At 42.1% G+C, this 17728-nt stretch overlaps 1 protein-coding gene across 4 annotated transcripts in view; it reads right to left on the reverse strand.

Moving 5' to 3' along the window:
* Positions 1–1152: 1152 nt before the first annotated feature.
* LOC141059931 (uncharacterized) overlaps positions 1153–17728 on the reverse strand; it is a 41286-nt gene continuing 24710 nt past the window's right edge. For all 4 annotated transcript variants that reach the window (XM_073556148.1, XM_073556150.1, XM_073556147.1 and 1 more), the window contains 4 exons: positions 13594–16070; positions 9974–10127; positions 9783–9884; positions 1153–1291 (listed from right to left, as the gene is read on the reverse strand). In XM_073556148.1, coding sequence (XP_073412249.1) covers positions 1233–1291; positions 9783–9884; positions 9974–10127; positions 13594–16070 — 2792 coding nt within the window. In that variant the 3' untranslated portion in view covers positions 1153–1232. The remainder of the gene's footprint in view (positions 1292–9782; positions 9885–9973; positions 10128–13593; positions 16071–17728) is intronic.

Genomic DNA, 17728 nt, shown 5'->3' on the forward strand with positions numbered 1-17728 from the left:
AATGGCCGCCCAGGGCCACGGGCCAGGTCCCAGCTGCCGTGACATCTCCCATTGAGGCTCATCAGGCCCATTACCGAGTGCCCCACAGCCCTGGGAGGGCGACCCAGTTACTTGTTCAAGTTAGGAGACAATTCAATTTCTTGGTCCAGCAGAAAACAAGTGTCAGTCGCATTATCTTCTACAGAAGCAGAATATAGGTCTGCTGTATATGCAAGTCAGGAAGTAATTTGGTTGAAACAACTTTTGGAAGATTTCGGCAAGCCATTAGCTCAACCAACAGATATTTATGAGGACAATCAAGGATGCAGTAAACTTGCTAGGAGTGAGATTAGTGCGAGGACTAAGCACATTCATTTAAATCATCACCACTTATGTGACTTAGTGGAGCGTGGTGTAATCGAGTTTGTTTATTGCTTGTCTGACAAGAGGATAGGTGATGGTATGACAAAGCCATTATCAAGAGCCAAGTTTGTGGACTTCAGAACCGCAATGGGACTAACAGGGTAAGTAGTTGTGGAGTGGGGATGTTGGAACATGTTTGGTGCAACAACTCCATTCCTGTCTATGAGTGTTTAGTTGCTAAATTTGTATGCTGCTTATAAAATTAAAAAAAAAAAAAAAAATCCCGGAGACTCACCACACAGGGAGAGCATGTGACTATTTCCTGTTTTCCTCTGTGTATGAGAGAAGCAGCCTGGTGTAGATGTTGCACAGATAGACACACAAATGATTACTGATCTATTAACCTTATCATATATTGTTCCTGCATAAAGAAGCTCTGTTGTCACACGCTTGGAGAGTATCCTGAATAATCCGCTGCCAACAGGTCTGTTTAAATTCTTATGCAGTAAACTTTGTAGCTTAATGTACCTATAAATATTTTTCTAAAGTCACTTTAAGCATAAAGTGTATTACATAAACACTAGCCTTAATAATAATCCAGCATTAAGAAATAATATTCTAGTTAAAGTTTATTGAGAGTCTCAGGTCATAGCTTCCCATTAAGTGCTGCATCTCCGACAATCGTAAACAACTATAATATAGAATGCTAATCAAAAAGGGTTTAATAAAACCATACCATTTTTGTAGAGTAGCTGCATGTTCTGACAAGTAACTATGGTCAACCTGGAGATGGACTTTTTTTTTACCCAATTCATAAGATGGTAAAGCCAATGGCACTTAAAAGAGGCAAAATTCACATCTTGCAAGTCAATCCTTTGTGACATGAAGGGTCATTTTAATAACTTATTAGGCTGTAAAGGAGCCTCTTGTAGTTTTCTTACAGGTAAACCTAAAAAAGAAAATGTGCAAATGACAGTTACTTTAATGTGCTTAAAGATAGCAGAATTTCAGTGCAAAAAAACAGCAGAGAAAATGCAGCATTTACACTACATGTGTACACCGTCTAAATGTCTAAGCAAAGTGGATGTGATTCCATGAAAACTCCACCCTCTGTGCGTCTTAAGATGCTATTGAACTCTGCAGTTTTGGTATTTTTTTTTTTTATTTATAGACTTCTGAAAAAGGTATGAAAAAATGCCATTGTATTTTTAAGTGCAGAATCAACGTTTTTCTGATAAAAAAAAAAAACAAAAAAAACACGCATTAAAAAAGCGGATTCACTTCTGCACAAAAAACGCATCAAATATAGGGGGGGGGGGGGAACACGCATAAAAGAAACACAGTAAACGCAATAATCAGATAAGACTTAGTGTCATGTGGTGAGGACACTTGCATTAAAAAAAAGCATTTATACTATATGCGACCACAGCCTTCGCTTTTATTATTTTTTTTACAAGTTTAATATAGAAAAATATCTATCACGCCATTTTTGGCACCATTTACCAATCCCTGTAAATAGTCTGATCACTGTTTTGGGCAGGTCATTGCGATTAAAGCGACAAATATGTCTGTGTTAGTTGTCGATTTGTAATTTAAAACGGCAATATTTTAACCCCTTCATCATGGAGTCCTTTTTCATATTTGCATTTGTTTTTCGCTCCCCTTCTTCCCAGACCAATAACTTTATCTTTCTGTAGATATGGCCATGTGAGGGCTTGGTTTTTGTGGGACGAGTTGTACTTTTGTACACCATTGGTTTTACCAAATTTTGTACTTCAAAATAGGAAACAAATTCCAGCAAAAAAAAAAAAAAAAAGTGCAATTCCACTTTTTTTTTTTTTTTTTTAACATGTTCTCCAGATGCTAAAACTGACCTGCCATTATGATTCTCCAGGTCATTACGAGTTCATAGACACCAAACATGTCCACGTTCTTTTTTATCTAAGTGGTGAAAAAAATTCCAAGGTTGGTTAAAAAAAAAAACAAACGGCATTTTCTGAGACCTGTAGCGTCTCCAATTTTCAGAATCTTGGGCTGGATGAGGGCTTATTTTTTGTGTGCCGAGCTGATGTTTTTAATGATACCATTTTGGTGTGTATACAATCTTTTGATTGCCCATTATTGCAATTTAATGCAATGTTGCAGCGACCAAAAAAAACCGTAATTCTGGGGATTTGACTTTTTTTCGCTGCACTGTTTATCGATTAGATTAATTCTTTTTATAGCTTGATAGATTGGGCAATTCTGAATGCGGAGATACCAAATATGTGTAGGTTTGATTTTTTTATTGTTTTCTTTTTAATGGGGCAAAAGGGGGGTGATTTGAATTTTATATTTTTAAAAAAAAATTTTACATTTTTTTTTTACTCAATAGTCTCCACGGGAGACTAGAAGCTGAAGTTGTTTGATCGCCTCTGCTACACATAGGTGATGATCAAATCACCTGTGTGTAGCAGAAATGCTCACTTGCTATGAGCGCTGACCACCGGGCGGCGCTCATAGCAATCCGGCAGTGACAACTACGATTCCACCCACCTCTGTTTCAGGCACATGTCAGCTGTTCAAAAAAGCTGACATGTCCCGGGAAAGATGTGGGCTGAGTGCCACAGCCCACATAAAAAGGGGGAGACACGACAGGCGCCGTACTACTGCGCCACTATTGCGTGTGGCTCAGTACGTTTAGCTCCTGCCTGTGACGTTGTGAGTTCGAGACCTGGGGAGACTAGCAAAAAAAAAAAAAAATATGACTTTTTTGTAATTGCTTATTATTATTAGTTCAACAGGAACAAAAACAAAATGACTTTCTTCACCTCAGTATACAAGTACAAAGAAATATACTGCTGTATACAGTGTGCATGTATTATTTGCTTGTGTTCACTACCTGCAATACATGTCAAGATAATCAAAATCTTTTATTCTCATCATTTTGAGCTGTTGCTCATACATAAAGCTGCCACTTGCGAAGAAAAGAGAATACGAGATCTGATGACAGAGGGAGTGAATAAATTTAAATTTATGCAGGGAGAGGAGAGAAGTGGCCCCGCCCCCAAGAAGCTGCTGTGAAGACATCGGAGAGGAGAGTATAGAAGTCGGGACAAAGCAATGATGTGGCGGGACAGTCCTGCTGAATCCAGGACGGTTGGGAGCCATGCATCAGAACATGAAATGACTTGACAATTTATTTAAATAGATCTGTTAGGCCTAATGACTTACTTTGAAAATCCATGTCAATGTCTTTAGAATTATTTTTTTAAAGAAGTGCCCCCAAAGTTTTTATCCTATTACAAGCATCATATTATACAGCGCTGTGTACTTACAATTGCTCATTTTGCCTTCCTACCCGGCTAATTCTTATGTTTTTTTTCTGCATTAAGTAGTAACAGGAAGTCTCTTGTCTCTGCATTTATCATTCCCCTCTTCACCTCCGGACCCATCTGCTCCACTCCTGCCCCTGTCAGGGACTTTTGTAGTGACTCATGAGTTGTGGACTAGAACATGTGTAAGAGGGTCAGGGACTAGCCCTGTAAATGTTGATACTACTGTTTGCTTGTACATGATTGCCACATTTGAATGTTACGTATCTGTGCATGTATGTGTATGTATATATATATATATATATATATATAATATATATACACACACATATACATATACATATATATATATATACACACATATACATACACATATATTTATTTATTAGGGACAGTGCAGTTATTAGCAAGGACACTAGATGGGGGCACTGAGCACATTCATAATAAAGCACAGCTTTTAGGACACTTTAGAGTTAGAGGAGTATTAGCTGGGAACTAGTGTGAGATTTTCTGGTTTATGGTCAGTCAGGGGTGGACCCCTGGTGCTGCTCAGATATTCCTGTTCCTGAGCTGTGTAGCTGCCACACAAAGTGTGAAGTGGAATCCCTAGCCATCCATAGTAGATGTGGGAGAATTGTGCAGAGAAGTGAAGTGAAGTGTATGGTATCTGCAGCAGTGAAGAAGCCAGTGAAGAAGTCACTGAGGAAAGGTCAGCCTAAGGCCTCATACCCATTGGCGATTAAAAAAACAGTCCGATTTCTGGACTGTTAAAAAGGGTGGAGTGTTATGCGAGTGTCATGCGATTTCTAATCTTTCCATCCATTTTACATCCGTTTGCAATCCGTTTTTTTTTCCCCAGCAACTATTTTTCTTCGGTCATTTACAGGACCATTTACAGTGTTCTATACCACAGAATGGTAATTTATCCGTTTAAAACGGATGGTCCGTTTTTTTTAATCCCACCCATTGATTTGTATTGGCAAAAATCGCAGCATGCTGCGATTTTTTTCTCAGACCGATTTTGGATGAGAAAAAAATCGCAAGTGAGATGTCACCCACTCACTAACATTGGTCAGAGTGCAATCCGATTTAAAATCGGATTGCAATCATCCGATTTAATCGCCAATGGGTATGAGGCCTAAGTCTGGGTGCTGATGAAGTAGTCAAGTGGGCCACCAGCGAGTGCTCGGGTAGGATAACCAAAAGGGGTGGACAACCTAGTAGACGAGTATTTCCGTGTCTGGACTGAAGTCGGTTCCAGGGAGAGAGGATGAAGTGCAGGTTTCACCGGGCTCCTCATCCCGTAGTGACTTTGTGGTCCATGCTGGTGTAGCTGAAGAAGCTAGGGAAAGCTGAGAAGATGTATTGCTGGTACCATGTCAAGTGTGCTAATGGTGTATTGGATGTGCTGTGTCCTGAGGAAAATAAAACTGATTTGTTTAAAGCTATCCTGGGCTCTGCCTCCAATCCTTTGCACTCCAGGAAGAATGTGGGACGCACCAGGGAAGAATCAGCTGCCAGCACAGTAAGTACAGATTGTGCTGATGAGTCCACCCGCCAGCTGTATTATTACACATGCAAAAGTATGGCCCTTTCCAGGGTCACCAAACTCCCTGAGTCCCAAACTCCCTGTCACATGGACACAGTTTCTCAGTCACCTGGCACTCCTGAGATCCCTCGCCAGGATGAGGAACAGCAGTGCAGGCAAGGTAGGTGAAGTAGGAGTTGGGCTGAACAATACTGCAGTCTACTGGCATTGTGGACATTGGTTCGCCTCCTCACAACTCCACTTAAAGGGAATCTGTCACCCCATTTTAGCCCTATGAGCTGCTGCCATCGCCATCGGGGGCTTATCTACAGCATTCTGTAATGCAGTAGATAAGCCCCCGATGTAACCTGAAAGAGAAAAAAAACGAGTTAATTCTACTCACCCAGGGGCGGTCCGAGTTTGGTTTTGGTCTGATGGGTGTCGTGGTTCAATCTGGTGCCTGCCATCTTCTACAGATGACGTCCTCCTCTTTGCTTCCCGTCACGGCTCCGGCGCAGGCCCTCTTCCGGCGCCTGCGCACTGTAGTACTCTTCTCTGCCCTCAAAGCAGAGCAGTGCGCGTGCGCCAGAGCCTCGACGGGAAGCAAAGAAGAGGACGTAATCGCTAGAAAACAGGAGGTGCCGGACCGCGAAACCCATCAGACCAAAACCAGACCAGGACCGCCCCTGGGTGAGTATAATATAACTCGTTTTTCTTATCTTTCACGTTACATCGGGGGCTTATCTATAGCTTTACAGAATGCTGTAGATAAGCCCCCGATGGCAGCAGCTCATAGGGCTAAAAAGAGGTGACAGATTCCCTTTAAAGAGACGACTCCCAGCGCTCCTCTAAGCTGCATCAGTGATGCCATAACGCTGAGGCAATGTCACCTTTGAGCCTGACCGCTCCTCTATGCTTTCAGGCCGCATCTGCAATATTGTAGCCACCTTTCTTCCCCAGGACATCAGATCCGTATGTGGTGTTTGCAGGTACGCAGGATGCAGTGACGAGTCGCGAGACAATTTGGTGCTTTCTATACAAAGTTTATAAGACTAGAGGGAACTTTCCTCAGTCACGGCCTGATAACCAAAAGGGGTAACACAGGTTGCCCTCGGAGGGGCTCTATACAAGCAAACACAAATGGGTAGAGCATGACTACTTCCGGCAATAGCCGGTCACTATAGGGCCGCAGTATGGCCGACTACGGGTCCTTAAATATATAGTCAACTTAGCCGTCCAGACGTCCCTCGCCATTCAGGATGGTGGTCTTTCGGCGTAGTAGTCGCTGGGCCCAGTTGCTGAGGCGTTGGCGAAATCTTCGCGCCCTCCGGCGCACTGATGACACTGGAGCCCTACAGGCCCCGGCAGAGTCCTTGGACTGGTGGGCCGCAGTCCCCAGCCTGGGGCAAGCAGCAGCAATGTAGGGTGGCGAATCACAAGCCACCTGCGCAGCTAACGACTGCGATGGGGAGTCCTCGGCCAGCAGAGGCTCAGCCCCTGCTGCGGACCAGAGCGGGACAGTGGTAGCCGCCGACGGCACTGTACCTGCCGTGGCCACTGGTGAGAGCAGGGCGGCTACGGGTGGTGGGGAACAGGCCGCAGCCGCGGGCTGGAGCGAGATGGCAGCGACCACGGGTAGGCCGCAGCCGCGGGCTGAGGTGAGGAGGCGGGTCGAACTGGGGCCGCAGTGGCCGTGGGCTGGAGTGGGGCAGCAAGTCTCGGATGACCGCCTTGGCGGCATCCCTCTGGAGTCCTCAGTGGGTGTCTTCCCTGGCACTGGTAGGTCGCTCTAGCTTTCAGTCGCTCCCACGGTCTCCTGCTGCCTGTGTCCCGGTCTGCTGACTCATCGTCCCGGGAATTCCCCGCCTCCTTTATACTGGTCCCTCCCCAGCCCATCTGCTTGTCACAACGGTCCATCCACGAACTCTGTCCCCTGGGGACAGTTTCCCCCGGAACCCAGATGACGGCTCCCTTGGTTCCAGTCCGGACACTCGACGGGGGCCGTTCCTCCCACACGTACAATACAATCACCTGTGCTCTCTGGGATTTCACTCCCGCATTTCATCCACCAATTATAGGGTTCCACTCTCTAGGCATTAGGCAGTTTTGACCCAAATGTGCAACTTTTATTGCTTTATATGGGTTGCACAGCACCAAATCCATCTCAAACATAAAACCCTACCCTTGTCCAGGCTCTAACCTCAGTCACTGTATTCATAAAGAGACCCTGGTACATCTCTCTCAACTACAGTTCACATCTTGGCTAGTCTCACCCGTAGCACACAATTCTACTTCATCCATCAGACTGATACTTAGGAGACTGTCACACAAGGAATATACTTCCGGCTTCTAAAGCCCCTGTCACACAGTGATCTCGCTAGCGAGATCGCTGCTGAGTCACAATTTTTGTGACGCAACAGCGATCTCACCAGAGAGATCGCTGTGTGTGACACTGACCAGCAACCGGCACCCCTGCCGGTTATCGCTGATCGACCTGGAATAGCCAGGACATTTTTTTGATCGCTGGTCTCCCGCTGGCCAGCACGCATCGTGTGACAGGCGGGAGAACAGCGATCAGCGCGCTGGTAACTAGGGTGAACGCAGGGTTTCTAAGCAGCGCGCGTCACTTAGAAACCCGATGTGAACCGCGCCGATGCAGGGAGCTGGTAACCAAGGTACACATCGGGTTTCTAAGTTACGCACGCTGCTTAGAAACCCGATGTGTACCTTAGTTACCAGCTCCCTGCATCAGCGCGCTGGTAACTAACATACACAGCGACGCCGCGCGCTCGGCGTCGCTGGTGAAGCTGCCTGTTTGACAGCTCACCAGCGATCATGTAGCGACACACCAGCGATCCTGACAAGTTGATATCGTTGTCGGGATCACTGGTGAGTCGTTATGTGTGATGGGGCCCTTAGAGACACACTTCAGGTGCTTCTAATCAAACACTGCAGAGCTGAGATTTAATCTTTTCCTTCCCAGCTATTTTACACTGCATAATCACAATGAGATGGAGAATTATTTGGTCAAGTCAGTTTCACCGTATAGTGAACATGTTAAATAAAAAAAAAAAAAAAAAAAAAAAAAAAATTGTGGAATTGCATTTTTATTTTTGTAATTTCAATGTACTTGGAATTTCCTTCTTTCCAGTGCATCACATGATGAAAAGAATGGTGTTATTCAAAAGTACAACTCGTCCCTCCAAAAACAAGCCCTCATACGGCTATGTGGACAGAAAAAAAAATAAAGTTACGGCTCTTGGAAGAAGGGGAGAAAAAAAAACAAAAAACAGAAAGAAAAAAGAATCTATGGAAAATAGCCCAGAGCCCAGTCATCGAGGGGTTAAAAGGTATATTTTCTTGTTTAGATTGGATAGAGGAGAAACTTCATAATTGCTGAGGATCTGACTGCTGGGGCCCAAAATTGATTGAGTGAGAACTGAGATTCTGAAGAGCCCTATATGAAGTGTGAGGTAGCGCTGTCATTCAAGGCTGGGGGACACTCGCTTGGCAGCAAATAAATCACATACGGTATGGGTTTTCCATAAAACCATATCAGTCTGTGAGGTTTATTATTCAGCATAAACCAAAGGAAGCACCACAAAGTTCATATCAGCATAGCGTCCATTATATAGGCTATTCAGCCTCATCATTATCTCACTCGTCAGGGTTCCTTATGCGGCTTCACCATCACATACGTTAGTTCCCTCCAGGGAGCTCTCAGGCACACATCGTCAATGCTCACAGCCGCTCCACAGGCTGATAGCCAGGAGATCCTTCTCCTCACAGGACCTTCCAAACTGGACCAATCAGGTCCCAGCATTCACCCATGTGACCTACCCTGGCCACCATATATGGTCCGTAGCCACGCCCACCGGGTCACATGGCTATGACCTCATCACAGGTCCTTCACATACTCACAGCCTTTTACTATAGGTGTTATCAGACACACCCCTGGGTGGATTTGTAGGCAGCTAGAACCCGCCCATCTCTCCAGCTGCCTGAAGGCTTCTCCCTAACACATAGGCACGAAAGATCAGCTCTGCTGATCAGCACATAACCAAGCCTTCATCTCAAAGCCACCCACTTTGAGATACACAACGGCCACTCATCTGCTCTCTTGGGACATCCACACAGCGCCCCCTAGCAGACACAGTAGTCATTACACCACAGAAGGTAGTGGTGGTCGATCATGCACACTGCGATCCATGCATTCTTAACGGAACCACCGAAAATAACTAAGCGCTGCACTCCGCTTGTCCTCGGCATACCCATTAGCTTGAATGGTGTGCCAATGGGCATGATTGACCAGTGCTCCTTGTACAAAGGGATCTTCAGAGCCCTAGTTCTCAAGACTGGGAAGTTTTCCCTATCCCATCAAAACTTGAGACTACCCCTTAAGCTTTGGTTCAAACGTCAAGCCATGATATCTCAAAAGAGAAGCGAGCCATTTAAATTGTCTGAGAAGAGCAACTTGCTTAAATTAGTGCTAATTTTAAAAGTAAAGGGGCCAGAAATAAGGTAATAGAGGATATCATTTTCATATATGTGAATGACAAGCAGAAATAGAAGCATTAAATGTTTTTTACCAATATTACCTGAGGCACGACGTTTCATTTTGGAAGGGATCTGCGAACCTACTAGATTACTTGGACGGATGAAAGTATGCTCTTTTTGGACACTCCATGCTGGGTCAGACCCTGAACATCAAAGAAAGACAAATTACATAAACATTTAAATTATGAAAAAATGCTTACAGTCAGCGATGGAAACTTATCAAGGTTCTTACCAGAAGATGGATTTCCTGAAGAAACTTTGAAGGAACGAGCAGCACTCAGAGGACAAGGACCACTGTGGACTTTCCCAGCATATATCTGAGTAGAAAGTCCAGAAGATGGTCTAACCAAGGAAGATGCAGGAAATGGGGGCACATCAATCATTTTCTGCTTAGGAAAAATAGAATAAGTCATGTTTGGAGAAATTTGCATGTAACCATAATTCCTCAATAGATGCCACTGTAGAAAATGGCATTTTTAGCGTTTTTAGTCTTTTTAACACTTCAAGCTTCCAAAGCCATAAAGCAGTTAAAAAGAATTGACCCATCCTTTCTTCTGGTGGCTTCTACTTAAAAGCTGCTCACTATTAATACATACAGTTATTAAGAAAATACTGGCCGCAAAACTTACAAAAGAAGTCAAAGTGATAAAAACAAGACAGACTTCAGAGTATGTGACCTCCTGCAGGCAGTCAAGAAAGAATGGACCAAGCTACTGAGAGGAGAAAGGCTTGCAGATCATGAAAATAACACGTAGTCAATGGATATATGGAAAAAAAAGTGTTCCTGTACTCCTTCTTTAACTAGCTAATTGGTACTGATGACAAATTGGCACCCTGTTGGGATTACTTGAAAACAGGTCTGACAGTTTGAACTTTTAAGCAGAGCTTTCACCAAATCAGTGTTGAAATTTGGATTAGACACAAATCAGCTTAGGGCTCACTCACACTGGCGTATAAATTGGACAAGTGCAATGAGAGAAAACATTGCATTACATTCTAAGGGAAGGCAGAGAGCTGTGTGCTTGTCTTATTAGTCTGGAGAGGGGGCTAATAACCATGGAGCTTTCTAGTCTATTAATATCAGCCAGTAGCAGTCTGCTTAGCCTTTACTTGTTATTGAAAAGGGGGATCCCCCCCCCAAAAAAAAAAAAAAAGTGGGGACACACTTATTTTTAAATAACTAGCAAAGGCTAAACAGACAACTGCAGGCTGATATTAATAAGCTGGGGAGGTCCATCGATATTGGCCCCTTCCTAGCCTAATAAGATCAGCCCTCAGCCGCTCCAGAATTGGCGTATCCATTAGACGCAGCAAACTAGCTTTAAATTACACAGATTACAGTATGTAAAAGATTATGCTAAAAACGCATTGCATAAGAATGTCATACAGATGCTAGTTGAGAAAAATCAAATTGTGCTCCCCCTACTTTACTGCATCAAAATTGGACTTATTTTTTATACTCTAGTGTGACTCCAGCCTAAAAGAGAAGGAAAAAAAGAGAGGATATACATATGCGTCCTCGATTGGGTGTGGGGTGGGGAGTTTACAAAAGGATAATCAGCTGCATATTTAGACCATTCTTGCCTTTAGCAGCTAGCTCCAGGTCCTGAAGTTTCACCATTTAGATGTTGCCGTCAGTCTCTGACAGTAACACTCAATAAGTTGTGATAGCCGTGTGCACAATTGCCCCAATTTTGCGATCCCATGACAACTGGCTAGGCTTCATAGGAGATTATTAAATTTCTGTAGTATTGTAGTGTATAATACAAAAAAAAATATCAAAACAGACAATTTCAATTTTCAAAAAAAAAATTCAATTTTTTCTTAAAAAAAGGGACAACAAAAATAAAAAAGGGGAAAAAAACAACAACAACTTGCTTTAACAATTTTACTGATATTTGTGGATGGTTAGAATAAACTTCCAGCAGATGTGTGGTTGGATAATACACAGTAAGTGAATTTAATCATCCCTAGGATAAACTTACCAAAAATATAACAAAAGGAACTATAGAAGCAGCAACTCTGGTTCCTATGAATCTTGTAATGTTACTTCTACAGTTGTGGCCAAAAGTATTGACACCCCTACAATTTTGTCAGATAATACCCAGTGTTTCTTCCTGAAAATGATTGCAAACACAAATTCTTTGGTATTATTATCTTCATTTAATTTGTCTTAAATGAAAAAACACAAAAGAGAATGAAGCAAAAAGCAAAACATTGATCATTTCACACAAAACTCCAAAAATGGGCCAGACAAAAGTATTGGCACACTCAGCTTAATACTTGGTTGCACAACCTTTAGCCAAAATAACTGTGACCAACCGCTTCCGCTATCCATCAATGAGTTTCTTACAATGCTCTGCTGGAATTTTAGACCATTCTTTTTTGGCAAACTGCTCCAGGTCCCTGATATTTGAAGGGTGCCTTCTCCAAACTGCCATTTTTAGATCCCTCCACAGGTGTTCTATGGGATTCAGGTCTGGACTCATTGCTGGCCACCTTAGAAGTCTCCAGTGCTTTCTCTCAAACCATTTTCTAGTGCTTTTTGAAGTGCGTTTTGGGTCATTGTCCTGCTGGAAGACCCATGACCTCTGAGGGAGACCCAGCTTTCTCACACTGGGCCCTACATTATGCTGCAGAATTTGTTGGTAGTCTTCAGACTTCATAATGCCATGCACACGGTCAAGCAGTCCAGTGCCAGAGGCAGCAAAGCAACCCCAAAACATCAAGGAACCTCCGCCATGTTTGACTGTAGGGACCGTGTTTTTTTCTTTGAATGCCTTTTTTTTACTCCTGTAAACTCTATGTTGATGCCTTTGCCCAAAAGCTCTACTTTTGTCTCATCTGACCAGAGAACATTCTTCCAAAACGTTAGGCTTTTTCAGGTAAGTTTTGGCAAACTCCAGTCTGGCTTTTTTATGTCTCGGGGTAAGAAGTGAGGTCTTCCTGGGTCTCCTACCATACAGTCCCTTTTCATTCAGACGCCGACAGATAGTACGGGTTGACACTGTTGTACCCTTGGACTGCAGGGCAGCTTGAACTTGTTTAGATGTTAGTCGAGGTTCTTTATCCAACATCTGCACAATCTTGCGTTGAAATCTCTTGTCAATTTTTCTTTTCTGTCCACATCTAGGGAGGTTAGCCACAGTGCCATGGGCTTTAAACTTCTTGATGACACTGCGCACAGTAGACACAGGAACATTCAGGTCTTTGGAGATGGACTTGTAGCCTTGAGATTGCTTATGCTTCCTCACAATTTGGTTTCTCAAGTCCTCACAGAGTTCTTTGGTCTTCTTTCTTTTCTCCATGCTCAATGTAATACACACAAGGACACAGTACAGAGGTTGAGTCAACTTTAATCCATGTCAACTGGCTGCAAGTGTGATTTAGTTATTGCCAACACCTGTTAGGTGCCACAGGTAAGTTACAGGTGCTGTTAATTACACAAATTAGAGAAGCATCACATGATTTTTCGAACAGTGCCAATACTTTTGTCAACCCTCTTTTTTATGTTTGGTGTGGAATTATATCCAATTTGGCTTTAGGACAATTCTTTGTGTTTTTTCATTTAAGACTAATTAAATGAAGATAATAATAACAAAGAATTTGTGTTTGCAATCATTTTCAGGAAGAAACTGAGTATTATCTGACAAAATTGCAGGGGTGTCAATACTCTTGGCCACAATGTATATACAATATTCTATACACCCGCTACTGTGAAGAGACTATGAAACTAGGAATTTCAGATGTTAAGACATGGTAAAAAAAAAATAAAAAAAAAAAAAAATAAATTATATATATATATATATATATATATATATATATATATATATATATTTTTAGGGTACGAACCTTAGAAAAAATAACTTTATCAGCCCTTATGGAGGTTACTGGGGTCTGTTGCTGCAGTATGCTACTTGATGTATCACTTCTACATGGTTGGCCATTCAGTATAGTTTTTCTAGGCAAATTAGTATGGGCTAGTGGAAGTCTCATGTGGGTTCTACCAAGAGTGCCTTGATCTTTTTGTAATGCTTCTACTGAAGCCATCTGTGGAGTTTTGAAGACGGCTAGTGCTAAGGTACTGCGAAGAGTGGGCTGTGGCATTCTAGATGCCATTACTTTTTGAGTAGACCTTTTGAGAGTTTTTGGGTACTGTACACCCTGGGACGTACTTCCCCTAATTCTGGCCTCTCCAGCTAATGACTGTCTGGAAACCTGCGGTATTACTGTAATTTGTTCCAACGTTACATTGTTGATCTTATCTTTCTGATTACTAGTCATCTTGGGTTTTGAATTCACAGGTAGTCCGCATGACTTTTTAAGAAAAATGTGATTTCCAAGACTTGGTAGAGGTGTAGACGTAGTGAATGGGATAGGTCTGTTGTAGAAGACATTTTCATCACGGGCAATATCAGTCAGGTCCAGATTATAAGTTAAGTCTGATAAATTGCACATACTTCTCCTTGGGGAGGATTGAGCCAAGGCGGTTATTGGGCACATGGGTCTACTATGTTTGTCAGGTTGATCGATTTGACAATCCACATTTTTAGAAAGATCAAACACTGTACAGTTTGTCGCAATCACTTTGGTAAGATCACCACTGTCAATGCCAGTGACCTCATTGCAACTGGACATTACAGTATGTGTTGCATTCATTTTAGGCTCTTCATCTATCACGCCGACGTCTGGAGGGATATTTGATGCATTTTTATGACTAATCAAGCGTGTCCAGTCTTGGACACCATTTCTTATGGTTCCCCGATTCACAGATATGTCATAGGTAACGTTAGGTTCAGCCTCTTTACAACGTGTAAAGGTCTTATAAACGGCACTATCTGGGGTTATTTCCGGATGAACTAAAACAATGTTCTCAAGGCAGTTGACATTTGCATCTGGTTTAATAAAATTCACGTTTTGCAGTGGGGCTTCAACAGCCACCAAATTCCTTTGTACAGGATTTTGAAAACATGCATGTAAAATATTTATAGTCTTATTCTCAGGGTCTATCCCTGTGCCCCACATAGTCCCAATGTTCACCATCACATCTACTTCTGATAGCTTTCGTACCATTTGTGTTTCAGCAGCTGCACACACTTCATTTTTCATGCCCATTACACCCAAGGTGACATCTGCAGCAGAGTTTTTAGAGCATACAGTCCCGATAGTCTGCATAGCGTCTACAGCAGGAGATGCATTACATATTTTTCCGATATAGTTTGTGTCATTTGCTATGGAATAATTACTTCCGGCACCAGTGGGGTCTTCAGGTACAGGAGCTTTGCTGCATGTTAAGTTAGCCTGAACGACATGCCTTCCTGACCAATCATCAATAGTTATGACTTGTGTGCCAAGCGCTATAGATCCATCACACGTAAATATATCTTGGGTTGTATTCACTAGTGGCAATGTATTAGGCTCTTCCACAGTGTCTTGTATGATGCATGGTAACCCATTAGACATGCTTACATTTGCACGTGAAGCATCAGCAGGTGACAATGACATCTCCCTTTGCATTTTTACTATATCCTGCGTGGCTTTAGCTTCATTCACCATCACATGCATTGTACTTATCTCCTGCGTGACATCAGCAATGGGATATTGATTGTGCATGGTTTGAATTTCCCGCTTGACACCATCAGCTGGTGCTTCATTATTGATCTCCTGTGTGGCATTTGCCACTTCAAATGTTTTTACAGAGCCCCGATAAGTGTCAGGTTCGATCATTTTGTTTGGTAGAGTGTGTAAAATGACATCAGTTATAGAATAGTTTATATTCATCTTTTCCAAGTCAAGTTGGCCAACACCCGAGTTCTCCCTGCAAGTGCTGCCGAACTGCACAGTTATTGTGGAGTTAATAGTGGCAGATAGATCTGGAGGCGGCTCTGCTTCAATAGAAGACACATTCCTGTACATTATCCTTTCTGTGTTGTCTCTCTTCAGTTGCTTGCAAATTTTATCACACTCGGCTGCAAAAAAACTTCTGAATTCCAGATCCAGAGTTGGACTTTCATGATTATGGAAATTTCCTTCTTTATGAATCCACGGTTCACTTTTCCATCCTCTCGGCACATTCTTCTCCCCTTTGGCTGGCAGGTTGCTCTGTGGATGTGCCATCCTACTTTTCCTTGCAAAGAGACTGCGCTTTATACGGCCTGCTGAACTAAAGTTTGGCTTGCGCTTTTCTTGACTTGAATTCCTATGTGCACATAGTTTTTTATTTAATACGTAGTTAAGTACTTTTACCATACATTGTGCACTGGACTTTCCAAGACCAGGACTCTTGAGTTTAATTAAACTGGAAAGAACTGAAAAGTGTTCTGTGTCACCTAAAAGGGAAAAAAAACAAACAAAAAAAAAAAACATAGTAAATTACAAACATATGGGACTTATACGTCAAGCAGTTTTCTACGGAATTCTGGCATGCAACAGCTTGAAATAGTGCCAAAGATTAAGCAACTCACTTTTGGAATTTTTAGTTCAGTCTCATTTTGTTCTGCCCACTTTTTTTGAAAAGGTTGGGGGGCTTCATAGGTATGCAGCGTGGCTGAGAACATCTTAGTTTTATCTTAATTTACTCTACAAAAGAAGAATGGCTCATCCATATGCAGGTGTTGTTCTTCAATTCTTAGTCAAAGACTCATTTGTCAAACTTGTAAAGTTTCTAAGGGTTAAGCCTTTTAAGACCTGGCCACTTAGTTTTTCCTTTTTTTTTTTTTTAAGCTTCCTTTCCCCTCTTTCAAGAGTCAAAATGTTTAAAAATTCTTTCATTGACATATTGTAGTGTGAGCGCTCAGGTCTGCCACTGTTTTTACGGTGTTAAATTTGCAGTAAAAATGACCCAGCATCACAGATCTGTACGATTACAGCAGTATCAAACCTCAGAATTTAACCACCAAAAATAAAGAAACTTTTTTTACTGCACTTTGTAAAAAGATTTTGTTTGAGTAGCGAGTTTGAGAACTTTCCTGTCCCCCACCACCCACTCATCGATTAACCTGTATAGGAGGGTGTATCTTTTTGACCGCTGAGCTATAGTTTAACTTAGTAGAATTTCATACAACATTTAGATCACTTGTTATTGCAGTTTTTTGGAGACATGGGAGGATGTGCATGTGGGAAAGTGCAGTTACCAATAATCTGCAATTCCAACTTTTTTTCTCTTTTTCATGTATGGTTTAAATATTTTCTTTTTTTGATCATCAATCTTATGAACAAGACAGTACCATATTTTAAAATTAATAAAGGAGGTTGTTATTAAATGAGTAAATCCTGTTCTTCCCCTGCCTATCAAACTTTTTAGTTTTAGTCCCACCCTTGAACTTGAACCTGCAAATCGCTTGAGTACCTATACTATACCCTGCAGTACCACAGTGTTTGGGTTCAACAGGAAGCCTTCAACAAGCCAATGCCTGCCTTTGTAACCTGCGAATATGTTGCAGGACGAGCATCGGCAAGCAGGCCATTAAAAAGCTGCCATCAGGGAGGGAGTCTACATTCTTAAATAGAAGTGATCGGAGCTGCAGTTACAGGCAGATGCCATATATTCAACACAGCCCAAAGTTGCTCAGTATTGAGCAGGCTGCACTCCGACTGTTCCATAGTATCACGCAAAAGACCTGGTTGTTAAGGGTTAATATTAAGGAGGTTCAACATTTCCCTGACTTGCGATTCTCTTAGCTTGTATGTTAGAACTAGTAATATATTTAAAAAAAAAACAAAAAAAAAAACTTACCTTAATTTGGCAAACTAGGGACTTACTGCAAAAGAGCAAGGAAGGTTCTCCTGAACATACAATTGTAACCAGTGAAATACTCCAATATAAAAATCACACTACAGATAAAACACTAATGAAGTCTTTCTAATTCTGCAAAACTGCATTAAAAATTCATTTTTATTGAATAATAAAAATTGAATTAACACAAGTTGTCAGTAATAGGTAAATTTTAAGTATAAGGGGTCAATTTAATACAATGCAAAATTACAT

This window comes from Dendrobates tinctorius, unplaced genomic scaffold (assembly GCF_039654945.1).
Source record: "Dendrobates tinctorius isolate UK_male_01 unplaced genomic scaffold, ASM3965494v1 ptg000231l, whole genome shotgun sequence".
In the NCBI taxonomy this organism is placed as follows: Eukaryota; Metazoa; Chordata; class Amphibia; order Anura; family Dendrobatidae; genus Dendrobates; species Dendrobates tinctorius.